The 26,940-nt window shown below is 43.0% G+C and overlaps 1 protein-coding gene across 1 annotated transcript in view; it reads right to left on the bottom strand.

Moving 5' to 3' along the window:
- Positions 1-8,173: 8,173 nt before the first annotated feature.
- Positions 8,174-26,940, bottom strand: part of fndc5a (fibronectin type III domain containing 5a) — a 59,311-nt gene continuing 40,544 nt past the window's right edge. The window contains exons 5-7 of the mRNA XM_072247081.1: positions 19,020-19,112; positions 12,568-12,701; positions 8,174-8,182 (exon numbers count right to left, since the gene is read on the bottom strand). Of these exons, the coding sequence (XP_072103182.1) occupies positions 8,174-8,182; positions 12,568-12,701; positions 19,020-19,112 (236 nt within the window). The remainder of the gene's footprint in view (positions 8,183-12,567; positions 12,702-19,019; positions 19,113-26,940) is intronic.

Here is a 26,940-nt window from a genome sequence, read left to right as displayed (position 1 = left end):
AAGGAGCACCTTACACCTCCTTTGGCAGAGACGTATCTCCACCCCGCCACCCAGTACAAGATGATAACCAGCATAGATCAAGTGGATAGCCAAAGACTTTTTCCCAGGGTGTAAATGACTAATACCAGGGTGCATAATATTAAGGTGACTGGAAGAAAGTGTAGGGGGGATGCCAAAGGTAACGTCTTTACACAGACAGCATTGAGTGCATGAACGTCCTGCCAGATGTGGTGGTAGAGGCAGACAGAGGCAGAAAAGGGCATTTAAAAAATTCCTAGATAGGCACGTTTATTTTATTTTATTTATTTATTGAGACACAGCGTGGAGCAGGGTCTTCTGGTACTTTGAGCCGGGCTGCCCAGCAACCCTCTGATTTAACTCCAGCCTAATCACGATACAATTTACAATGACCAATTAACCTGGACTGCGGGAGGAAACCAGAGCACCCAGAGGAAACCCACGTAGTCACGGGGAGAGCGTACAACTCCTTACAGGCAGCGGCGGGTATTGACTCTGGGTCACTGGTAATGTAAAGTGTTGTGCTAACCACTCACACTACCATGCTGTCCTACCGTGGATGATAGAAAAATGGATGGCTATGTAGGAAGGAAGGATTCGATCAATCTTAGAGCAGGTTAAAACTTCAGGACCAAATTGTGGGCCAAAGAGCTTGTACTGTGCATAGTGATCTATGTTCTATGTTTCAGTGTAAGGATCTACCCATTTATCTGATCGTCCCATCTTACAGAGTAAAGGTCAGATATGATACTACTTGGCTTTAGAAATTTCAGTGTATCAGTCTTTCTTATTGACATTTTTATACAACGCAGTCTTTAGTTTTCCGGTCGGTCTGCAGCTAATACTTCCTTTAAAGGCTTCTACAAAACAATAAATCGTGTTGAGCGCACCTGAGCTGGTGCAATAAAAGCAGAAAGGGCATAAGAAATTCATCTGAAGATCTTCCCACTTGCTGCATCGGAGGAGGAGGTGCAAGAGAATAAGCCCATCCTAGGGCACTCTCAAACGTAATTTCAGTTGCTCTTCCTGTCTGTGGCCGTATTGGGACTGAGCAGCTCGGTGGGAGACAGCAAAGGCATTGTGGTAAGCATTCTGCTTCCCATCGATAAAGTATCAGCAGCTGATGAATGACAGGAACCAGGGCAAGTGAATACATAAAGGTTTTAGAAATCTACGTAAATACCATGGGCACCACGGTAACGTAGCGGTGAGCACGATGCTATTACAGCTTGGGGCATCAAAGTTCAGAGTTCAATCCCAGCATCCTTTGTAAGACGTTTGTACATCCTTCCTGTGGAATGCATGCGTTTTCTCCGGGTGCCCCAGTTGCCCCCCACAGTCCAAAGACATACTGGGTAGGGTTAATTGGTCATCGTAAATTGTCCTGTGATTAGGTTATGTTTAAATCGGGGTTGTTGGGGATTGCTGGGTGGTGCAGCCCAAAGGATCAGAAGGGACTACTCTACACTGTATCTCTATGTAAAGTAAATAAGTAAACAAACAAAATATATACTTATAAGTGTGGCACCGTGGAATAGCAGTTTTAGTAACGCTATTACAGCTGTAGGATCTGGGTTTGATTCCTACTGCTGTCTATAAGGCGTTTGTATGTTCCCTCTGTGACCCCATGCGTTTCTTCCAGTAGCTCCAGTTTCCTCCCACGTTCCAAGGACATAGTTAGGGTTTGTAAGACATGGGCATGTTAAGCTAGCGCAGCAAGCTTGGCAAACTTTGTGGGCTGCCCTTCGCAATCCTTGCTGATTTGATTTGACGCAAACAACACACTTCACTGTATGTTTCGGTGTACATGTGACAAATAAAGCTGATCTTTATATATAAACTGTCCAGGTAATTGGTAAAAGTATTCATAGCCATAGGGGGAAAAAATAGATTGCATGCCAAGTTTTCATAATCTGCTGAAAATGTGTAGGGAGATGACTTGTTGGTTCTCTCAAAAGGAACTTGCTTGAAAGGGAAGAGAATGCGGGATAATTTGGCAAGAGCAAGGGACTGGATAACTTCACCAGAACGGGTATGATAGGGTAAAGTCTCTTTCTGTGTCATGATGCAGTTATAGTCTTTTGTCAACTTAAATGGGGAAGATGTGAAGAGCACAAATTTCCCAGGTGAAACAAACCACGCTAAGGCAACAAGATCAGTTATACCTCAAGCAGCAGCACACTCATCTCTGATGCAGAAGGTTATTAGTCCAAGTCCTACCCTTGAGTGCAAATAAAACAGGCCGAGGCTTCACTGCGTTGCTGAAAGATTGCTGCATTGTGAACCGTACTGGATTTGGATGTCTTGTTTGAAACTTTCAAATCTACCAAATACAGAATCAAAGTTCAAAGTACATTTATTATCAAAATATGTACACTTTATACAACCTTGAGATACATCTCCTTACAGGCAGCCACGAAACAAAGAAACACAATAGAACCCATTTAAACAAAAGAAACCACCCCCTCCAAACACCCAATGTGCAGAGAGAAAAAAGACAAATTGTGCAAACAATAAAAGTAAGTAAATAGTAACCAGAACTGAAGTTCACGAAAGTGAGTCACTTGCAGGCCAAAGCTGCAGTTCAGTGCGGAGATGAGTAATATCTGCTGGATATTGTACTTCAATTCCAAAACATGGTTCCAAAAACTACAGGCTACACAGCATAGAGCAATTTTGATTTGCCTATTATATTGAGAGATATTTCAAGGGCCTAAGGAATTTGAGAGATCATATGGTACTATGTGAAGGACAGGAGAACCACCCTCAGTATCTCTCAACATCAAATAAAACAGATCAATTGATTTTAATTGCACTGATAGGGAAATTTTGTACACAGCCTACAGCATTTTGCGCATCGAGGGAGAGAGGAAGAGGAGAGCCATCCGCAGTACCACCGATGCGGCAGAGAGGGCCTCAAGATGGCTGTGGCTCAAAAGAGGGGAGCCATGGAGTCATAAGTAGCTAGCCATCTGGACACAAGCTGGGGTCTGATCAGCCCCGGCTGGGTCACCTGGAGGAGGTTGTATGATGTTGAAAGACCCGAAACACCCGACGATTCCAGGAACATCACTGAAGATGTGTCCAGAGGCATCAGTAGATGTGTGTACACAGCAAAGATTCAAAGATTCACAGTAGATTAATTATCAAAGTATGTTTGCACTAAACCACCCTGAGATTCGCCTTGCCCACAGACAGCCACAAAACAAAGAAAATCACGGAAACTGTTCAAAGGATAAACATCAACCCCACCTCTTGTGTGCAAAAAAAAACAAAACAAATTGCGTAAATGGCAACAGCAAAAGAAATTAGCAAGAAACACAGAATACAAAACACAGAATTGAAAGAGCCCAGGCATATTCAGTTCAGCTCAGTGTTCATTATCTTCAGGCTGGCCCGATTCAAAATCGCCCAAAATAGCGACAAAAAGTCGGGAGGAGAAGATGGCAGCGCGCCGCGCGTGCGCAGCCCTCTGGTGAAAAATGATATCGTATCTGTTAAATAGGGGCCATGGACAATTCTGATTTGATGGAGAATGGACGTGAAACCACAGAGGAACATCTGGGGAAATTTCTGAAATGCCCGTCCGCTGCTGTCGTTACTGTGTGGTCGGGAATCTTTCGGAGGGAAGCCCTCAAAATCCCCGGCCTTGCCTGCTTTTGGCGACCAAGAAAGAGGTTGAATCACTTGGACAGAAATGGCGCTCAGTACTCGGTGTCGGAGAGCTGCTCAGAGCTTGAAGTTTTCGGATGACTCAGAGTCGGATTGTGGTCGGCATGGCAGGCAGAGTTTTTCTTCCCTCTCCCGACTGCGTGAGATGTGGGACATTTGAGAAACTTTGAACTTCACTGTGCTCACGGACTTTCTTCATCAAGTTATGGTATTGTGCACTGTTGTAACTATATGTATAATTATGTGGTTTTGTCAGTTTTTTCAGTCTTGGTTTGTCCTGTGTTTTTGTGATATCACACCGGAGGAAATAATGTATCATTTCTTAATGCATGCATTACTAAATGACAATAAAAGGGGACTACGTGTCTTCATATCTAAAAAAAGGAGCAAAGTGCTTCCTACAAAGTTCCTTCTATGAATGACCTGTTTTGTAGTGTATATGTTTTTAAAAAAAAGTACTCAAAGAATATTTTAAAATTTCAGGTGTCATAACATGTTAAAATAAATATATTTTTGACCTTTACATAATTTCTACAACTTAAGAAATAGTTCCCTGGTTGATAACAGCACATCACCAAGCAAAACTGAGATTCCTTTTCTCAACGTGCTATAGATTTTTGACCTTTACATAATTTCTACAACTTAAGAAATAATTCCCTGGTTGATAACAGCACATCACCAAGCAAAACTGAGATTCCTTTTCTCAACATGCTGTAGAATGTCTACCCTTTCTTTTTAATGATGCCAGTGATTAGTGCATCCCAGAAACAGATATTGGAATTCAAAACCCCAGGGCTGTTACTGACATACTCTCAAGTTTGTTGCTGGTATTTCTTTTCACAAGAAAAAGAAACCTTTTCTGCAATGTGTGAAATGTTTTGTTGATTATTTATTGTTATGTTGAGATATATCGCAGAACAGACCCTTCTGGGCCATCGAGCCGTGCCGGCCATCAGCCCTCGATTTAACCCTGGCCTAATCACGGGACAATTACCAATTAACCTACCAACAGGTACGTCTTTGGACTGTGGGAGGAAATCGGAGCACCCGGAGGAAAGCCAAGCGGTATTGGGGAGAATGTATAAACTCCTTAGAGGTAGCAGCAGGAGATGAACTGAGGTCACCTGTACTGTAATGTGCTACGCTACCGTGTTTAAGAAATCAGAGTCAGGGTCTCAGGTGAAGGGTAAGGAGAGGCTTGACAATCTGTAAAGTGAAGCCATGAAAGTTTTAGGATTGATATTATTCTTCAGCAATAACACAGAATTCTCTCGTGGAGCAGTGTCATTTAAGTCCAACTGATACACCACTAAAGATTATTTTGATTACTATTATTGCTCCTGCCAGTAGGAAAAACTAGAAACGGTCTTTAACAGAGTTGTCAAGGCTACTAAAATAATTAAAACCAAGGCCATCTTATCCCCAGGCCAGTGTAAATTAGAGCTTCATCATTAGTCTGGGCTGGAGTTCTTAACCCATTCAGTAAAGTGCCCAATCTTCCTAACTTTTAATTTGTGGAACAACGATCATCATATTGTTATGTTTGGAATATTTATGGAAAAGGACAAGGCGAAAGCATAAAAATACTAAAGATCATAATGATCCACGGGGCTCATTTTTGTGAGTTGAAAACGAACCTTAGCCAAGTTATCAAGAACCTGAAACTGGTAGGAAGGATAGTAATTGGATAATTGAAGTACTCCAGAGATGAAATGTTTCATGTGCAGAGTAGACAGCAAGCTATCAGGGTGAAAGTAAGGCCACCTAAAGGATATCTATCGAGATGACAGTATTTAGTGGTGGGAGTTGTCTTTGATTACTTTTATTAATATCTCAAGATTAGCAGCTGACAGTTGTCCTTGCCTGCCGCACTTTAAGCCAAATCTGGGGTGAAGTCTCTGGATTTGCTTTCACTGTATTTGCCATCATTCCAGTGCCAAAGAAAGTGACAGTAACCTACCTAAGTGACTATTGTCTGGTGGCATTAACATTGCCCATTATGAAATACTTTGAGCGGCTGGTCGTGGAGCACATTAAAGCCCTTCTCCTGGCTACACTGGACCTTTTCCAGTTCACCTATCGCTCAATTTGATCCACTGATAATGCAATAGCCTCTGCCCTCCACTCTGTCCTGTCCCACTGGAAAATGGGGTCTTGTATGCCAGACTGGTGTTTATAGACTTCAGTTCAGCGTTCAACACCATCACACCCCAGAAACTGGTGGGGTAACTATCCTTGCTGGGTCTCAACACCTCCCTCTGCAACTGGTTACTGGACTTCTTAACAGTAAGGCCACAGTCAGTCTGTGTGGACAGCAACGTCTCTTGTCCCATTACGCTGAGCACGGGGTTCCCCAGAGCTGTGTGTTCATCCCACCGCTGACGCACGACTGTGTCGCAGGATCCAGCTCAAACCATGTCATCCAGTTTGCAGATGACACAACAGCGGTTGGCCTTATCAAGAACGATGACAAGACGGAGTATAGAGAGGAAGTGGAGCGGCTCGTGGATTGGTGTGAGAAGAACAACCTAAGCCCAAATGGGGAGAAGACAAAGGAAATCACTGTGGACTTCAGGAAGGTGCAAACAAACCATCCCCCTCTGTGAATACGTGGCTCCTCCATAGAGAGAGTTAGGTGCACCAAGTTCCTGGGAGCTCACATCACGGATGACCTTAATATCACCTCCCTGAACAAGAAGGTACAGCAGTGCCTCCACTTCCTGAGAAGATTGAAGCAAGCAAGGCTCCCACCTTCCGCCACCCCTCATCTTAACTACATTTTACTGGAGCACCATTGAGAGCATCCTGACAAGTGACATCTCCATCTAGAATGGGAGTAGCTGAGCATTAGACCGGAGGACCCTACTAAGGACTGTGAGAACAGCTGAGAGGATCATAGGGGTCTCCCTACCATCCACCGGGGACATTTATCAGGAGCGCTGCATACACAGGGCCCTTAGTATTATTAAGGACCCCACCCATCCATCCAGCATCCTCTTTGACTTTCTACCATCAGGCAGGAGACTCTGATGCATAAAGACAAGAACAGTCAGGATGAGAAACAGTTTCTTCCCCCAGGCCATTAGGTTTCACCTCCCGGCTGTATTGTGTTCGCAAGTGTCGCTGGTTATTCTGTTCTGTGTCTTACAATATTTAATATTAATGCACTTTAGTTTGTTGTTTATGCATGATTCATCTGTAGATTTCATTCCTTACCTTCATAAGTCATTGTGTGTTATGTGTACTACTGTGCTTTACGTGCTGGTTTAGAGAAACGTTGTCTTATTTCTATATACATTATACGAGGGGTGATTGATAAGTTTGTGGCCTAAGGTAGAAGGTGTCAATTTTAGAAAACCTAGCACATTTATTTTTCAACATAGTCCCCTCCTACATTTACACACTTATCAGGGGTGATTGATAAGTTCGTGGCCTAAGGTAGAAGGAGATGAGTTATTAACTTCAAACTTTCTGCATAATCACTCAAAGAGTTGAACTGCATGTGTTGTAACGAGAGCTGTATAACTCACCTCCTTCTACCTTAGGCCACGAACTTATCAATCACCCCTGCTGTGGGCACTTTCTGGAGGTCCATGACCGCTCTACAGTCGCTGGACTAAGTGTGTAAATGTAGGAGGGGACTATGTTGAAAAATAAATGTGCTAGGTTTTCCAGGATTGTCTCCTTCAACCCTAGGCCACAAACTTATCAATCACCCCTCATATATGTTATATACGTGTATGTAATTAAATGACAATAAACCTGACTTGAAAAGAGAATATTACCAGTGTAGATTATTGGACGGGACAGGGGGGAATATTGACATCAATAAAAATAACTAAACAGGAGGTATATAAAAGGCTAAAGAAACTAGTACCATTCATCCTTGAGCTGAAAGAAATGATGGCTGAAATTCTGCAGAGTCTGCACACAATCTTGCAAATCTGCTTGAAAGCACAGGAGGTCCCAAGTGCTTTCTGGATAATAATTACTACACCTGATTGAAAAAGAAGGGAGGATAAACCAATGACCCATTACCTCCTGAGGAGAAATTTCTCATTTCCCGTTGCCTCGCACTTACTCTCCACCTCCCTTTTGCTCTGAACTTCTTCCTGAAAATGCTGAACTGCTTCACTACAGATCATTTCCTCTAGTGATGCTCTTTGCAGACTTCCAATACTAGTCGTTAATTCAACATCTTATGTAAAATTATATTTTGTATTTTTACTGCATACATCTGTCACTTGTCAATGACAAGTTTATTGTCATTTAATTACATACATGTATATAACATATATGAGGGGTGATTGATAAGTTCGTGGCCTAAGGAGGGAGGAGAAGATGGCGGCGTGACGCAGTGTGCGCGGCCGTTCCGAATGATATCGATATGTGTTAACTAGGGGGCCGTGCACAATCCTGATTTGACGGAGACAGCCGTGAGAAGCACAGAGGAACACCTGGAGAAACTTCTGAAATGCCCGCTTCACTGCCGCTGCGAAGAGGAAAGGAACTTTAACAAAGATGAAGGTCTCGCTCTAAGTAAGAACAAGAATTAGATTGTAAACAAGGTGGGACAGGGTAAACCTGATTGGATGAGGACTAACCAATCAGGAGGGACGGACGGTGGGCGTATAAATACCACCAGATTAGGCATGCCCAGGCATTATCTCTGATGAAGATGACAGAGTTTGTCATCCAAACGTCAGTTATAATCGATACCTGAAAGCCCGAGAGGAGTTTATTCATAATGATATAACTGTCAAACAGACCAAGAAATGACAAACTTCAGTTATGCAGTACGACCAAGAAACTTAGAAAGATAAGCATTGTTCTAAATTGTAAACAGTTGTGTTAAGGGTAAATGAGGTAAATGTGTATTGAACTGTGCAGGGATTGGAGTAATTAGTGGATCCAGCGACACAATGAATTACAGACAGAAGAAAATCTGCAGATGCTAGAAATCCGAGCAACACACACAAAATGCTGGAGGGACTCAGCAGGTCAGGCAGTATGTATAGACACAATGAATTGATCTGATCTGCAGCATTCTCCCTGAAAACAGTTTCAATAGTTACCTTCTGAGGGGGATTCGAGAAATAATAAAAGGAAAGCATACATAACTTTGTGTTGGGACTTCTCTGTTTTAATACTTGGTCGCTCTTAATTCGATTGTCGCAGAAAAGCAGCATTCATCATCAGCGACCCCCACCATCCAGGACACGCACTCTTCTCATTGCTGCCATCAGGAAGAAGGTCCAAGAGCCTCAGAACTCACAGCACCAGGTTCAAGAGCAGCTACTATCCCTCAACCATCAGGCTCTTGAACCAAAAGGGATAACTTCACTCAACTTCACTTGCTCCATCATTGAAATGTGTCCCACAACCTCCCTTCGTCTCATATTCTCGATATTTATTGATTATCTATTTTTTTTTTGCACTCTGGTTGAACGGTCTTTGATTCTGTTATGATTATTATTCAATAGATTTACTGAGTATGCCCACAAGAAAATGAATTGCAGGGTTGTATAGAATGATATATATATATATATATATATATATATATATATATATATATATATATATATACACATATAGACACACTTTGATAATAAATTTACTTTGAACTTTGAACTATTTATTTATTGGTCACAGCAAGGAATTGGCTCTTCTGGCCATTTGAGTAGCAGTGTCCAGCAATCCCACAATTTACCTAGCCTGATCACAGGCCAATTTACAATGACCAGTTAACCTAATCTCCAACCAGTACGTCTTTGGACTGTGGGAGGAAACTGGAGCACCCAGAGGAAACCCACACGATCTCGGTGAGAACGTGCAAACTCCTTAGAGACAGCGGCGGGAATTGAACCCAGGTCGCTGGTACTGTAAAGTGTTGTGCTCACCACTACGCTACCATGCCACCCCAAATTAACTTGTCAATACTTAATGAGTGACCGTTAGATTGACAACTCATCTCAAATGGAGGTTAAAATTTCTGTGGGTTGGAACAGTATTTCTGGCAAATAGTTTTTACTCTTCACTGGATAACAACTAATTTTCAGTTCTTTTCTGCATAAAGTAAATTCCAAAAAATCATTTGAAATAGACACAGAAAACTGTGATTATTTTAATCACATGACAAGCTCCAGTGTTTTTGATGGATCTAAGAATTGGGATTACTAAGCAATACAAGTTGCTTGTCAATACTTCTTTATACATTTAATGACACTTTATTAGGTCCATCTGCTCAAATCGGCCAATCATGTGGCAGCAACTCAATGCATAAAAGCACACAGACGCAGTCAAGGCACAGTTGTTGGTCAGACGAGCTTTGGAATGGTGAAGAAATGTAACTTTGACTGTTGAATGATTTTTGGTGCCAGACACGGTGGTTTGAGTATCTCTGAACGGCTGGGATCTCCTGGGATTTTCATGCACTACAGTCTCTAGAGTTTACGGAGAATGGTGCGAAAAACCAAAAATAAAACCCACTGAGCAACTGTTCTGTGGGCGAAAATGCCTCGGTAATGAGAGAGGTCAGAGGAGAAAGGTCAGACTGGATCAAGCTGACAGAGAGGCAACAGTAACTCAGATAATCAGGCATTACAATAATGATGTGCAGGATAGCATTTCTAAACGCACAGCATGTTGAACCTCGAAATGGATGGGCTTTTCTCCATAGGATGAGCTCACTTCCGGTCACCTCACTACAGGAAGGATGCGAACACTATAGAAAGGGTGTAGAGAAGATTTACAAGGATGTTGCCTGGATTGGGGAGCATGCCTTATGAGAATAGGTTGAGTGAACTCGGCCTTTTCTCTTTGGAGTGGTGGAGGATGAGAGGTGACCTGATAGAGGTGTATAAGATGATGAGAGGCATTGATCGTGTGGATAGTCAGAGGCTGAAATGGCTAACACAAGAGGGCAGAATCTTAAGGTGCCTGGAAGTAGGTACAGAGGAGATGTCAAGGGTAAGTTTCTTTACGCAGAGAGTGGTGAGTGTGTGGCATGGGCTGCCGGTGACGGTGGTGGAGGTGGATACAATAGGGTCTTTAAAGAGGACATGAAGCTTAGAAAAATAGAGGGCTATGGGCAACCCGTGGTAATTTCTAAAGTAAGTACATGTTTGGCACAGCATTGTGGGCTGAAGGGCCAGTATTGTGTTGTAGGTTTTCTATGTTTCTATGCTTCTATTGCAGCAGCAGAAGACCATACCGTATTCCACTTCTGTACTTAACAGATTGGCCACTCAGTGTATATTATAACTACACATTAAAATGATAAATGTTACTAGCTATTGTGGTTACATGATTTGTTTCACAGCTGTACTATTGGTTTAAAAGTTATATTGCTACATACAGTGCAGGCACTTAAGGAGGGAAGTGATGGCAGCAAATACAAGAGATTCTCCAGTTGCTGGAAATCATGCACAAAATGCTGAGGGCACTCGGCAGGTCAGGCAGCCTCTGTGGAAGTGAATAAACTGTTGACCTTACGGACCAAGACCCCTCATCAGGACTGGAAAGGAAGGGGGAAGATGCCAGAATGAAAAGGTGTGGGGAGTGAGGGAGGACTACCTAGAAGGTGCTGTCTGTAAGGAGTTTGTATGTTCTCCCCGTGATTGTGCGGGTTTCTTCCGGGTGCTCCAGTTTCCTCCCACAGTCCAAAAGATTGGTAGGTTAATTGTTGGGTTAAGAACTTTATTGACATTTATTCCTTTAGCTTTTTTTCTCTGAATCCATTGAGTGTTTTGTGTCTTCGGTAGAAAAATAGTGCACCCTGCCATACTGCTTGTTGTGATCCTCGAGGCATTTTTATTGAGCATACAAGTGGGCTTGATGCCAAAGAGATTCGTGTTCTGGTTTTATACACGCCTATCCAAGAGTAGGAGCTGAATAGCATGTCTGCTTTTCCTGCAGCCTCCACTCTTGGCAACGAAACATCAGGTTTCTTTTAGAAAACATCATGTGGAGCCAAGAAGAGTTTGAATCCTCTCCTGACTCTGGTCACTGTATCGAGCGGTTGGCAAAGACAAACACATACTTTTGGTTTACAAAAATAAATTGACTAAAACTGGTACTTTAACAACAGAAGTGTCTTTCTAAAAGTTGAAGTTATGATGCAGTTAAATCCAAGATACTTCCAACTCAACAATTATAAGACTATAAGCCATAGGAGCAGAATTAGGCCATTCAGCCCATCAAGTCTGCTCTGCCGTTCGATTGTGGCTGAATTATTTTCCCCATTCTCCTGTCTTCGCTGTAAACTTTGATACCCTTACTAATCCAGGACCTCTCACCCTCCACTTTAAATGAACCCAATGCCTTATTCTCAAAGGCCTCGATAGAGAGGGTGTGGAGAGGCTGTTTCCCATGGTGGGAGAGTCAAGGTCCAGAGGGCATGGCCTCGGAATAGAGGGGCGTCCTTTTAGAACAGAGATGAGGAGGAATTTCTTTAGCCAGAGAGCGGTCAGTCTGTGGAATTTGTTGCCACAGGCAGCTGTGGTTTTATGTATATTTATGGCAGAGCTTGATAGATTCTTGTTTGGTCAGGACGTGAAGGGATACAGGGAGAACACAAGAGATTGGTGCTGATAGGAAAAATGAATCAGCAATGATGAAATGGGAGAGCAGATTTGATGGGACAAATAGCCTAATTCTGCTCCTATATCTTATGGTTTTATGGGTTTAAGTATACCCAAAAGCTTCTTGACTCATCAGTCAATGAGTGGCTACACGCGCAAATCGTTACAATTTTATCTTTTGGCTTCTTCCCTATACATTTATTTAATCCTATTATATACTAACATGGTTTGATTTGTTTCAATGTAAACCAGGATTTAAATATAAACACTTAAAATGGCAGCCACTTCCTCCTACCTTGCTGCGTAACAGCCCTCCCGTCGGGTGCTCTGGAGTGCTGTATTCTGAAGAACTCTTGGCTTTGTCCTTATTGTTGTTAGGTTCGTTGTCTTTGATGATATCATATTGCCTACAAAACAGAGCTATGACACCTGGCAAAATAGAAGAGAAGAGTCAATTGTCAATCTGAACTTAGGATATAGAAAGAAGGAAGAGCACACAAAGGAAACACTATCTCACAACAATTGCATTCCGTCAGCGGAATTCTTTAGCATCTACGAACACAGAGTCAGTCGTTCTGATCGCTCTTTGGTACCCAGAGGAGAGGGCGCTTATGGATTAATAGATTTTATTGATTCGAAGAATTCAGATTCAGATTTCTATATGGGCATTGAACCCATGAACACTACCTCTCTACTTTTTTGCACTCTGTTTGATCTTTCATTGATCCTCTTATGCTAACTATTCTATAGATTCGTTGAGTATGCCCAACAGAAAAAATAAATCTCAGGATTGTATGTGCTGACATATAAACACAGAACATAGAAAATAGAAATCTACAGCACGTTACAGGCCTTCGGCCCACAATGTTGAGCCAACCCTGTAACCTACTCTAGAAACTGTCTAGAATTTCCCTAGCACATAGCCCTCTATCTTTCTAAGCTCTTAAAAGACCCTATTGTACCTATGTACTTTCATAATAAAATTGACTTTGAACTTTGAACTTTATATATACACACTTCTTACTGTAATTCAGTTTTTATCACTGTGTACAACAACAAATTTCACGACATATGCCGGCGATATTAAACCTGATTCTGATATTAGTACCATATGAGAAAGAGCTGTCTGGCCTGTAGAGTGTGGAGACGTTATGATTCAGGAGTCAAGAATGAGGTGCAAGTGTTGTTATTGGATGTTCATCAACGTGGATATAGCAGCAACCAACTCAACCTACTGTAAAGAAGAAAGAAAGCGAAGGGAGAGAACAAAGAAAGAGCAAAGAACAAAGAAATTGTGGCCGTCTTATACTAGCTCGAGGTAGAGTCATTCTGTTGATAAGAAGCAAACTGTGAGGTGGCTGGATTCCATGGTGTGACCCAGGCTGCAGAGAAACTACAGGAAGCATGAAGAAAGCACAGCAGTGCCTCTACTTCCTTAGGAGTTGTCAAAGGTTCAGCATGACATCTAACAGACTTTGACAAACTTCTATAGATGTGTGATGGAGAGTATATGGACCGGCTGCATCACAGCCTGGTATGCAAACACCAATGCCCTTGAATGGGAAATCCTACAAAGTGTAGGGGATGTGGCCCAGTCCGTCATGGGTAAAGCCCTCCCCACCACTGAGGACGCTGTCACAGCAAGGCAGCATCCATCATCAGGGACCCCTACCACCTAGGATGTGCTCTCTTCTCGCTGCTGCCATTAGGAAGAAGGCACAGGAGCTTCAGAACTCATACCACCAGATTCAGGAACAGTTACTACCCCTCAACCATCAGGCTCTTGAACCAAAGGGGATAACTTCACTCAACCTCACTTGCCCCATCACTGAGATGTTCCCACAATCAATGGACTCACTTTTAAGGACTCTTCATCTCATGTCCTCGATACTAATTGCTTATTTATATATTATTATTATTTCTTTCATTTTGTATTTGCACTGTTTGTTGTCTTTTCACGCCAGTTGAACTCCCAAGTTGGGCAGTCTTTCACTGATTCTTTTATGGCTATTATTCTATAGATTTATTGAGTATGCCCACAAGAAAATGAATCACAGGGCTGTATATGGTGACACGTGTACTTTGATAATAAATTTACTTTGAACTTTGTAGAAATATGGAAACAGCTGAACTACTCTTACAGAAAATTTACTGAACAAGCACAGACAAACAGGTAATGATATAAACCTATAAGCAAGCATTAAAAAAACTAACAATTCAGGCTCTATCTGACAGGGGGGGCCCACAGTAGTGTAGCAGTTAGCGCGATGCTATTGTAGCTCAGGGCATCGGCATTCAGAGTTCAATTCTGGTGTCGTCTGTAAGGAGTTTGTATGTTCTCCCTGTGGAATATGTGGGCTTTCTCCGGGTGCTCCAGTTTCCTCCGACAGTCCAAAGACGTACAGGTCAGTAGGTTATTTGGTCATTGTAAATTGTCCTATGGTTCGGCTAAAGATAAGTAGGCGTGTTGCTGGACGGTGTGGCTCATTGGCCCAGAAGGGTCTGACCGCACAGTATCTATAAATAAAAGACTCCAAAATAAAGTCCAAGTCCTCTTCTTAGCTTATCCTTTTGCAGGTTTTGGCAGGGTTAGTGCTCATTCAAGTGCCTGCTAAATGCAGAAATCTTTCTGCGTCCAACCTCCCTTAAGCATCGATTTCAGACTTCCTCGCCTTTTGGATAAAAAAATACTCAACATCCCCTGCCATTACTTTCTTTAAATCTAAGCAGCCTTGATTTTGGCCTCACCATTAAGGCAAATAAAATTAATCCTATTCACTCTATTTTAACCCCTCATAATTTTATACACTTCAATTAAACCTTCCCTCAGCCTCCTCAGTTCTTAAAAACAATTGCCTTTTGCAATTTTCTTCTTGATAGCTGAAATTCTCCTGTCCAAGTAGCAATCTTAGTACCTTTCATTGCCCCTTTCCTCGACTAATCATCAGTGTTGCCTCTCATTTGGTTTTTGCAACTGCGCAGACCAACCCTTGCCCTGAGCAGGAAATTTTTGGGTTTTATGTGAAGGTTGAGGTGTGCTAATTGTTTGGCAGACTTCCCACTTTATAAAAATGTAACAGTAAGTAAGGTATTTAATTGGCCTTTTGGAGATCTTGAGATCATGAAAGTGGGTGACTAATGAACGCCCTGATCAAACGAAAAATTGCTTTGGCATGATCATATAAAAGATTCAGAAATGTTTCGTTCAGCTTTCATTCTGTTGTGATGTTAATCTTGTCTGGGTCGTACATTTTTATTATTTAAACAACAAATGTGACAACAAGGTTTTACTCCCAGATGAGCTCAAAAGTCCTTTATATTCATCTTGATCGTCAAAATGTGGAAGCACTTTCACAAAGTCCCACAGTCCCCGATGACCCTGTGATGTGAGTCTCTGAGGCCGACATGCGATCATCCTTTAGGAGGGTGAACTCATGCGAAGCATCCAGCCCAGAGAGGGTACCTACCGAGTATTAAAGACCACGCTCTTCAACTGGCTTGTGCTTCACTGATATCTATAACCTAGTGAATGTTGAAAGGCCTCGATAGAGTGGATGCAGAGAGGATGTTTCCTATGGTGGGGGAATCTAAGACAAAAAGACACAGCCTCAGATTAGAGGGGTCTCCTTTTAGAACGGAGATGAGGAGGAATTTCTTTAGCCAGAGAGTGGTGAATCTGCGGCATTCATTGCCACAGGTGGCTGTGGAGGCCAAGTCATTGAGTAGATTTAAGACAGTTGATAGAGTTTTGATTAGTGAAGGCATGAAGGGATACAGGGAGAAGGCAGGAGTTTGGGGGTGAGGGGGAAAATGGATCAGCCATGATGAAATGGCAGAGCAGACTTGATGGGCCAAATGGCCTAATTCTGCTCCTATATCTTATGGGCTTATGGTCTAACTCCATGGCTCTCTCTGTGACTGTGACATGACACAGTTGGTCACCTGAGTCAGGTCTTTCAGAAATGGGACAATAACTCATTCTGATAGGGGCAGATAGTCGGACAGTGTATACATATCTTGCAAACCCTTCAGTAGTTGCACAGACACCTGAAGAGCAGACTATCTGTTGGATGGAACTGACCAACAACTCTGATAGAGGCAGATGTCGAGTTTTTAAGCTCACCAGTGGGAGGTGGTGCTTTAGCACTGCTGGCCCACCACCTCGAGGGAGTCTTGATCATAACCGGGCCGAAACTCTTGAAGACAGGTGGCAGATCAACTGATGATCCCACTGGTGATAGCACAGGACAGTTAACATCTTAGTCCACGTGTATTTTTTAACTGTAAATCCATTCAAACCCGTTAAATCATTGGCAGAAAAGCATCTGGCCTGAGATAATTACTTAGTAAATTCAGCAGCTGTGACACCAACTCCTGCCCAAGGGTGTTGTGCTATACTGCAACGAAAAGCATTACTGTACTATACTTATTGAACAAAACACTGAAGTACTGGATCGATACTGGGATGGTGTTTGTGCAGAGCAATTTACTGCTGGGCATCTAGCAGATCAACTTTATTGAGAGGCAATAAGTTAAAATCTACACCTGAGCCATTAACTTCTGGAAAGGAACTGAAGAATTGGCTGAAACTCTCTAGTCTGACATCCTGTTGTTTTGATCTGTATTAAGTACTGATTCTAACCAAGATCTAAAATCGACTAGGATTAGTGGAGCTACAGTGGTATAGCGGTTAGCAGGATGCTAATACAGCTCAGAGCGTCAGAGTTTAGCGTTCAAATCTGGCACCATCTGCAAGAGTTTTATGCGTCCTTCCCGTGGGTGTGTGGGTTTCCTCCAGATGCTCCGGTTTCCTCCCACATTCCAAAGATGTACTGGTTCCTAAGTTCAAATCACAAACAGGAGAAAATCTGCAGATGCTGGAAATCCAGAGCAACACACACAAAACACTGGAGGGACTCAACAGGCCAGGCATCATCTACGGAAAAAAGTACAGTCAACGTTTTGACCTGAAACATCGACTACTTTTTTCCATAAATGATGCCTGAGTTCCTCCAGCATTTTGTGTCTGTTGCTCTGTTTTGTAGGTTAATTGGTCATTGTAAATTGTCCTGTGATTAGGCTAGGATTAAATAGGGTTGCTGGGCAGTGCGACTTGTTGAGACAGGAGGGCCTGTTCCACACTGTACCTCTTAATAAAATAAAATTTAAAAATCTGTACTAGTTTGTAGCTAATTATCTTTCCACTGTAATTTTTGCAATTTCAGCCCACAACGACCTCAGCCACATGTGTTTCTGACGTGGAATCTTCAGGTTGTGGATAGTTCTCGTAACCCTTATGTAACTTGGTAGCCAGTTCTCTGGCTCGGAGGAAGCTAATGGGGGGCAATTTCCATGGTCCAGATTTTCCATGGTATAGCACCGGACAGGTCCCAAGGGTGCTGGACTAGAGGGAGTCAACCTGTATTCAGATTGTCAAAATCGACAGGGCAACTGAAACATCTCATTATGACCCAGTGCAATTAAAGATGTGGATTGGGCAGTTGCCGAATTAGTAGAGGCACTATTAGGCTTAGCCTAGGTACTGTAAAAGCTTCTGAAACTGGGGAGACTAGTAGGAACAGGGACGAGTTTAATGAGAAAGATACAGAAAGCAAAGAGCTGAACATCTTAGCATTCTCTTTTTGTTTGGATTTTGGAGAGGAGAATTCACTGGCTACAACCTTGTTGTGGTTTGGAGGCTTGTGTGCCTCAATGACATGGAGAGCTATGCTGGCTGGAGTCAGGGCTTTCTGCTTTGTCTCTTGGTAGGGTCACCCATGCCAAACAGGTCAAAGGGTAGAGGCCAGACTAAGAGTGGTCCACCGGTTCTCCAGGTTCGGGGGTTCAGCTCAGACCTAACAACCCTGACTGGTCAAACAAAACTGTTACAGAACCAGCAATGAAGAATCCGTCTGCATGTGTGTGTGACGGTATTCCTGAGTCTCCACCAGGGACTTGCATGACTGGCAGTAAACCGAGAGGAGGCTACTGACACAGTGAAGGAAGCCGTGGACACCGCCAAAGATGGAGGATCTTCATTGCTGCCCTAAATGGCAGCTGCACAAAATCACTGCGGGTGGCGGAGGTCTGAGAGATGCTGGACTGATTCCAGTGTAAAATAACAATTTTAATCTGGATTGCTTGAGGAGCCTGAAGGATGAAGTCTGGGTTGGTGCGGAAAATAAGAAGAGGAAGTTGATTACGACATGGGAGCTTGGTAATGACAACTTATAAAAAGTAAAATGTAGAAGTGATTAATTAATAAATCAGTTTTGGCAAAAGGAAGGCGGCAGGAATGAGAGAGAGAGAGGGATGGAGGGCATGTGGAACTGTGTACATTAATAAAAGAAATGTACTGGGTAGGATTACAAGTGAGATCTAAGTGGTGTAATTGACTTCATATAAACGATTAGCAAACTGATAAATCTGTGAGGTTCATTCACAGCTGGCAACAGGTTGGAAGCCCATGATCCAGACACACTCATATCCAATAATATTTTGGAACGGGGTAATAAATATATTAAACGTTGAATAAATTGGCTGTAAAATTGATTGCTGTATTCTTTAAGTACAAATAAAACGTTTCTGCATTTGAGATGTAAAGTGCCAACACTCTCACAGTGCCAGACTGAACAGCAGGCAATGCAAGTACAACGCAGTACCTGGCAGTACAACGCAGTAGCTTGTGGTACAACACACGTACTTCCCTGAGAGCCAAGAGCACAGCAAGTGTGTAACATCACTCACCTGCCCACATGACCAGAACCACCACAATGATGATCATCTCGCCGGTCCGTAATTGTGTATATCGTCTCTGTAGCATCTTCGTTGTCACTTCATCTGCAAGACAGAGGTCAAACAACAAAACTGAGAGAGGCACAAGGTTACTTGTGTGAATCGACCACATGCCATAGAATGACTAGAGATTTTGTTCATACCACTGCAAATCTCCATGAAAAAGTATTGCATAATAATAGCAGTATTCTTCTCAAAATCTGAATATACAGAGTGTATTCTCTGAGTATACAGAGATCTAAGATAGATTGAAGATTGTGACAGACAATTATAGACTGTTTCAGCTATAGAAAGAACTTTTAAATACTGCATTTGCTATAAAATATACAATAAACTTCATGGTTTTGATGAATTTAGCAAATTCAGTATGTTTCCCCTTTCGCTAATATAATATTTGATTCATTTCCTAATTTCTTCTGCCCCTGCCTTTTTCCCCTTTGTCCCTCACCATCTGTTTCTGTGCCTTTGGCAACATCCGTTTCCAGGTTTGGCTGCACCCCACCCACAGAGAGGACTGAGGAGATGCTAGGGGGACTAAGTTGGCCAAATTTAGAAATGTTGATTTGAATTTCAGAGAGAGTGTGAGAGAGTGTGTGTGAGTGTGTGTGTGTGTGTGTGTGTGTGTGTGTGTGTGTGTGTGTGTGTGTGTGTGTGTGTGTGTGTGTATGTGAGAGAGAGAGAGAGAGGGAGGTAGAGAGAGAGGGAGAGGGATAGAGTGTGACAGGGAGAGGGAGAGAGAGAGAAGGGAAGAGACAGCGAGAGAGAGAATGAGAGAGAGGGACAATGAAAGAGAGGGAGGGAGAAGGAGGGAGGGAGAGTAGGAAAATGCTGAGAATTTCAAAAAGGTATAATGGAGTTCGAACTTAAAGCTATATCTTTTACTGCCTGATATTTTAATTTGAATGTACGTGCATGAGATCAGGGATGAAGTACATGCCAGAAGGTTATTGTCCTTTTAATATTGCTCTGAGAATTGTTTTATTCCAAAAGAACCTGTAAAATTAATAAGACAAGGAAATAAACAGATGTTATTAAGAGGCAATCAGGAGAGAACTAGTTTAAAAGGGAATCGTTCCTGTCATCAGGGCTTAGTTGCTTCTTGTTTACTCCAGTGCAGTGCCAGGAGGAGCAGATGTCACACTGATGGCTGCTATCACAACTGCCCTTCTCCACCTACAGCCTGAGGCATAGCCCAACATCACTGCCAGCAGCTTAGAAACATAGAAAACATAGAAAAAACCTACAGCACAATACAGGCCCTGTGGCCCACAAAGCCGGGCCGAACATGTACTTACTTTAGAAATTACCTAGGGTTACGCATAACCCTCTATTTTTCTAAGCTCCATGTACCTATCCAGGAGCCTCTTAAAAGACCCTATCGTATCTGTCTCCACCACTGTTGCCGGCAGCCCATTCCACGCACTCACCACCCTCTGCGTAAAAAACATGCCCCTGACATCTCCTCTGTACCTACTTCCAAGCACCTTAAAACTGTGCCCTCCCCTGTTAGCCATTCCAGTCCTGGGAAAAAGCCTCTGACTATCCACATGATCAATTCCTCTCATCATCGTATACACCTCTATCAGGTCACCTCTCATCCTCCGTCGCTCCAAGGAGAAAAGGCCGAGTTCACTCACTCTACTCTCATGAGGCATGCTCCCCAATCCAGGCAACATCCTTGTAAATCTCCTCTGCACCTTTTCTATAGTTTTCACATCCTTCCTATAGTGAGGTGTATGGGGTGTCAGGGAGTGGTAGCACCTCTGGTGGGGGAACATGTTGCATCCTTTTCAAGGCGGTTTGTCCACCTTTGGTCCCCACCTGGCACTCAGCTCTCACCTGTGGCTCCCCGTAGCTGTTTGCATGCGACAGCGGCCACACCCCGGGCAATGGCTTCGACAAGCCGGCTAAACCAGGTGGGGGTAGCCGACGGGTCTCAAACCCTTGGTGAGATAGGGAGTTGTCTATCCCAGCATGTGAAGACAGACTCCGGCGGATTAAGCAGATGAGACCAGTGGAAGGTCCAATGGTCAAGAAGGCGGTCTCTGCAAGCGTCGTGGAACATGTCGAGCAGGACAAGACACAGAAGATGTCCTGGTCATCCACTGCGCCTAGTCCCATCTCCAGCCGTCTTGACTCTGTCTTGCCACTGGATACAGATGGGAATTGGGAAGAGAGAGTGAGGCTGACGCTGCGCAACTCTCCCTCACTTAAATCCAAGTCACGCGTTAGTCTTGACACCATCATTATGGTGTCAAGGTCCTCATCGACGTTGATGATGGACGAACACATAGTGAGGTGACCAGAACTGAGCACTCAGTACTCCGAGTGGGGTCTGAGCAATGTCCTATAAAGCTGTAACATTACCTCTCAGCTCTTAAACTCAATCCCACAATTGATGAAGGCCAATGTACCATATTCCTTCTTAACCACACTGTTAACTTGCACAACAGCTTTGAGTGTCCTATGGACTCGGACCCCAAGATCCCTCTGATTCTTCACACTGCCAAGAGTCTTATCATTAATACTATATTCTGTCATCATATTTGACCTACCAAAATGAACCACTTCACACTTATCTGGGTTGAACTCCATCTGCCACTTCTCAGCCCAGCTTTGCATCCTATCGATGTCCTGCTGTAACCTCTGACAGTCCACCACAGTATCCACAACACCCCCAACCTTTGTGTCATTGGCAAATTTACTAACCCATCCCTCCACTTCCTCATCCAGATCATTTTAAAAATGAAAAGAGAAGGGGTCCCAGAACAGACCCCTGAGGCGTACCACTGGTCACCGACCTCCATGTAGAATATGACCCATCTACAACCACACTTTGCCTTCTGTGGGCAAGCCTATTCTGGATATGCAAAGCAAGGTCCCCTTGGATCCCATGCCTCCTTACTTTCTCAATAAGCCTTGCATGGGTACCTTATCAAATGCCTTGCTGAAATCCATATACACTACATCTACTGCTCTACCTTCATCAACATGTTTAGTCAAAAAATTCAGGCTCGTAAGGCACGACCTGCCTTTGACAAAGCCATGCTGACTATCTCTACTCATATTATGCCTCTCCAAATGTTCATAAATCCTGCCTCTCAGAATCTTCTCCATCAACTTACCAACCACTGAAGTAAGGCTCACAGGTCCATATTTTTCTGGGCTATCTCTACTCCCTTTCTTGAAAGGGAACAACATCCGCAACCCTCCAATCCTCCGGAACCTCTCCTGTCCCCATTGATGATGCAAAGATCATCGCCAGAGACTCAGCAATCCGCTCCCTCGCCTCGCACAGTAGCCTGGGGTACATCTCGTCCGGTCCCGGTGACTTATCCAACTTGATGCTTTCCAAAAGCTCCAGCACATCCTCTTTCTTAATATCTACATGCCCAAGCTTTTCAGTCTGCTGTAACTCATCCCTACAATCACCAAGGTCCTTTTCCATAGTGAATACTGAAGCAAAGTATTCATTAAGTACCTCCGCTATCTCCTCCAGTTCCATACACACTTTTCCACTGTCACATTTGATTGGTCCTATTCTCTCACGTCTTATCCTCCTGCTCTTCACATAATTGTAGAATGCCTTGGGGTTTTCCTTTATCCTGCTTGCCAAGACCTTCACATGGCCCCTTCTGGCTCTCCTAATTTCATTCTTAAGCTCCTTCCTGCTAGCCTTATAACTTTATAGATCTGTATCATTACCTAGTTTTTTGAACCTTTCGTAAGCTTTTCTTTTCTTCTTGACTAAATTTTTAACAGCCTTTGTACACCACGATTCCTGTACCCTACCATCCTTTCCCTGTTTCATTGGAAGAACGTCATGCAAAATATCCCCTGAACATTTGCGATATTTCTGCTGTACGTTTCCCTGAGAACATCTGTTCCCAACTTATACTTCCAAGTTCCTGCCTGATAGCTTCATATTTCCTCTTACTCCAATTAGACGCTTTCCTAACTTGTCTGTTCCTATCCCTCTCCAATGCTATGGTAAAGGAGATAGAATTATGATCACTATCTCCAAAATGCTCTCCCACTGAGAGACCTGACTCCTGACTAGGTTCATTTCCCAATACCAAATGAAGTACAGCCTCTCCTCTTGTAGGCTTACCCACATATTGTGTCAGGAAACCTTCCTGAGCACACCCAACAAACTCCACCCCATCTAAACTGTTTGCTCTAGGGAGATGCCAATCAATATTTGGGAAATTAAAATCTCGCACCATGACAACCTTGCTATTATTATACCTTTCCAGAATCTGTCTCCCTATCTGCTCCTTGATGTCCCTGTTACTATTAGAAGTCTATAAAAAAACACCTTGAAGAGTTATTGACCCACTCTTGTTCCTAACTTCCACCCACAGAGACTTAGTAGACAACCCCTCCATGACTTCCTCCTTTTCTGCAGCCGTGACACTGTCTCTGATCAACAGTGCCATGCCCCCACCTCTTATGCCTCCCTCCCTGTCCTTTCTGAAACATCTCAAGCCTGGCACTCTAAGTCACCATTCCTGCCCCTGAGCCATCCAAGACTCTGTAATGACCACAACATCACAGGTCCAGGTACTGATCCAGGCTCTAAGCTCATCCATTTTGTTCATGACGCTTCTGAGGCCTCAACGAATCCACCCACCATGACTTCAGATGAGGATCAGGTTATAAGGTATGGTGGATTCATCTTTGGCCTCTTGTTCAGGCTGTGTTGACTATCTGCTCCAGAACCTGGTGTACAGCCAGCCACACTTCCTTGGCTTTCACAATGCTGCAAAGCCAGGGAGAATGGTTAGGATATTAAAGAAAGCTTACAGCTATAAATTTGTGTTCGCTAGAGTTTTAGGTGTTCCTTTAACTATGGCATATTTGTAAGTAAATAAGACACCAGTTCTTGAATCAAGCCTCACAACCCTAATCCCACCTCAGCAATGGAACATTACAGACCACCTCTTACTCCACCATGGACTTGTGTCTTTTTTGTGTCAATTATTTTCCCCAAGCAGTAAGGGTGATCAACCCCTCCACCCACTAACCCACCCCTCCAATCACCATTACTTTATCATTTCCCGTCAGTCACCTTATCTACAGACACTCCTGTGCCTAGCGTCACTTTATGGACATACAGTTAATCTATGTATGTAACCTATCTTACGTATTTATATTTATTGTGTTTTTAATTATTACTGTGTTCTTTATCTTATTGTGTTGTTTTTGTGTTGCATCAGATCCAGAGTAACAATTATTTAATTCTTCTTTACACTTGTGTATTGGAATTTACATTAAACAACCTTGAATCCAAATCAGAATCAGGTTTAGTATCACCGGCATAGGTAGTGAAACTTTTTGACTTTGCGGCAGCAGTACAACACAATACATAATAATAGAGAAAAAACCGAATTACAGTAAGTATATATATACATAAAATAGTTACAATAAGTAAGTAGTGAAAAATGGAAATAAAAAATAGTGAGGCAGTATTTATGGGTTCAAAATCCATTCAGAAATTGAATGGCAGAGAGGAAGAAGCTGTTCCTGATCTTCAGTGTGTTCCTTGAATCTTGAAACTTTTTTTTTGCAGTAATGGCTTGCTTCTGCATCGTCTTTTTTCCCTTTCTTTTCACAATCTCGTATAATATATCGGTGTAATTTATATTCTGTGTTATCTGTGCTAGTGTGCTTGTGAAGAGGCATGCAAGCCTCTCGTCAAGCAACAAAGACCCTGCTGGAGGAATTCAGTAGTTCAAGCAGCCTCTGTGGGAGGAAAAGAAGTGCTGACATTTTGGGTCAAAACCTTGCAGCGTATTTCCCTCTCACAGATGCCGCTCAATCCAGTCGTTCATCTGGCAGAATACTTGTTGCTCCAGCTCTCCCTTGTATCTTATTGTACCTGTATTTCACTGCTCTTATCTACATTCAGTAGCCACTTTTTTAGTACACTTGCTCATTAATGCAAATATCTAATGAGCCAATCACATGGCTACAACTCGATAAATAAAACCATGCAGTCATGGTCAAGAGTTTCAGCTGCTGTTTAGACCAAACATCAAAATGGGGAAGAAATGAGATCGAAGTGACTTTGACCGTGGAATGATTGTTGGTGCCAGATGGGGTGGCCTGAGTATCTCAGAAACTGCTGATCACCTGGGATTTTCACACACGACCAACTCTAGAGCTCATAGAGAATGGTGCAAAGGACAAAAAGGCATCTATTGGGCAGCAGTTCTGTGGGAGAAAATGCTTTGTTGGTGAGAGAGGTCAGAGGAGAATGGCCAGTCAAGCTGACAGGAAGGTGACAGTAACTCAAATTACCACACATTACAACAGTGGTGTGCAGAATAGCATCTGTGAACGCACAACACATTGAACAAGAGGTACCTAATAACATGGCCACTGATTGAATATGACAAAATCCCAATATGCATGCTGGTATCAGAATGATTTCACATGTAAGAATATAAAAAAACAAGGTTTGATGATGATAGGATTTGAAAAGGATGTAATTCTGAGTCTTTATAAGGTACCGGTGAGGCCTCATTTGGAGTACTGTGAGCAGTTTTGGGCCCCCTTATCTAAGAAAGAATGTGCTGACATTGGAGAAGGTTCAAAGAAGGTTCACAAAAATGATTCAAAAGAAAGGTTTATCATATGAGGAGTGTCTGATAGCTCTGAGCTTGTACTTGCTGGAATTTAGAAGAATGAGGAGTAATTTCATTGAAACCTATCAAATGTTGAAAGGTCTAGATAAAATGACTGCGTAGAGGATGTCTCCTACAGCGGGGGAGTCTAAGACCAGAGGGCACAACCTCAGAATAGATAGACGTCCATTTAGAACTTTAGCCAGTGGATGGCGAACCTGTGGATTTCGTTGCCACAGGCAGCTGTGGAGAGCAGGTCATTGGGTATATTTAAGGCAGAGGTTGATAGATTCTTGATTAGTCAGGGCATGAAGGGATACAGGGAGAAGGTAGGAGTATGGGCTTGGGAGGGAAATGGATGAGCCATAATGAAATAGTGGAGCAGACTCAATGGGCTGAATGGCCTAATTCTGCTCCTATGTTTTATGGTCTTGGGTATCTACTCATTAGCTTTCATCAGCCTATTATAAAGAGCACATCCTTCTTCCAAAACCTCCTGGTACCTAGAGATGCTTATAATTAGAATTGACAAGCACAAGACTGGCACACAGACCACCTGCTAATACACAATTGGTATCAAGGACTGTCAACACATATCTGCTCAGAAAGAAAAGATATTTTTGCTGCAACTGCTGATGGTTGGCTGTGTCCACAGGCCTTTAGGATTCTGTTTCCAACATTTTCCTGGGTGCAAAAGGGAGTAAATAAATTTACGTGGACAGTTGCAATTAAACACAAAAAAAAATCAAAGACCAGGGTCATGTGTAACCTAAACGTATGAAATATACTCATTACAGCACAAAATTTTCACTGTATCTTGGGACATGTGCCAATACTAAACTAATTTCATATCCAATTCCCCTCCAAGAGGACTACAACCTTGTGGTTAGGCTTGGAGGCTTGCGTTCCTCAATGATGCAGAGAGCTATGTTGGCTGGGGTCAGGGTTTTATATCTTGGCTCTTGGTAGGGTCACCCATGCCAAACAGGTCAAGGGTAGAGGCCAGACTAAGAGTGGTCCACCAGTCCTCCAGGTTCGGGGTTAAACTCGGGGCTAACAACCCTGACTGGTCAAACAAAACTGTTACAGAAACAGCAATGAAGAATCCTTCTAGATCTGAGTGTGACGATATTCCTGAGTCTCCACCCGGGACTTGTATGACTTGTAGTAAAAACTGAGAGGACGCTACCAATATAATGAAGGAAGCCTTGAACTCTACCAGAGATGGAGGACTTTAATTGCTG

Source organism: Mobula birostris, chromosome 30, assembly GCF_030028105.1.
Source record: "Mobula birostris isolate sMobBir1 chromosome 30, sMobBir1.hap1, whole genome shotgun sequence".
In the NCBI taxonomy this organism is placed as follows: Eukaryota; Metazoa; Chordata; class Chondrichthyes; order Myliobatiformes; family Myliobatidae; genus Mobula; species Mobula birostris.
This window is presented reverse-complemented; position numbering and strand designations above follow the sequence as displayed.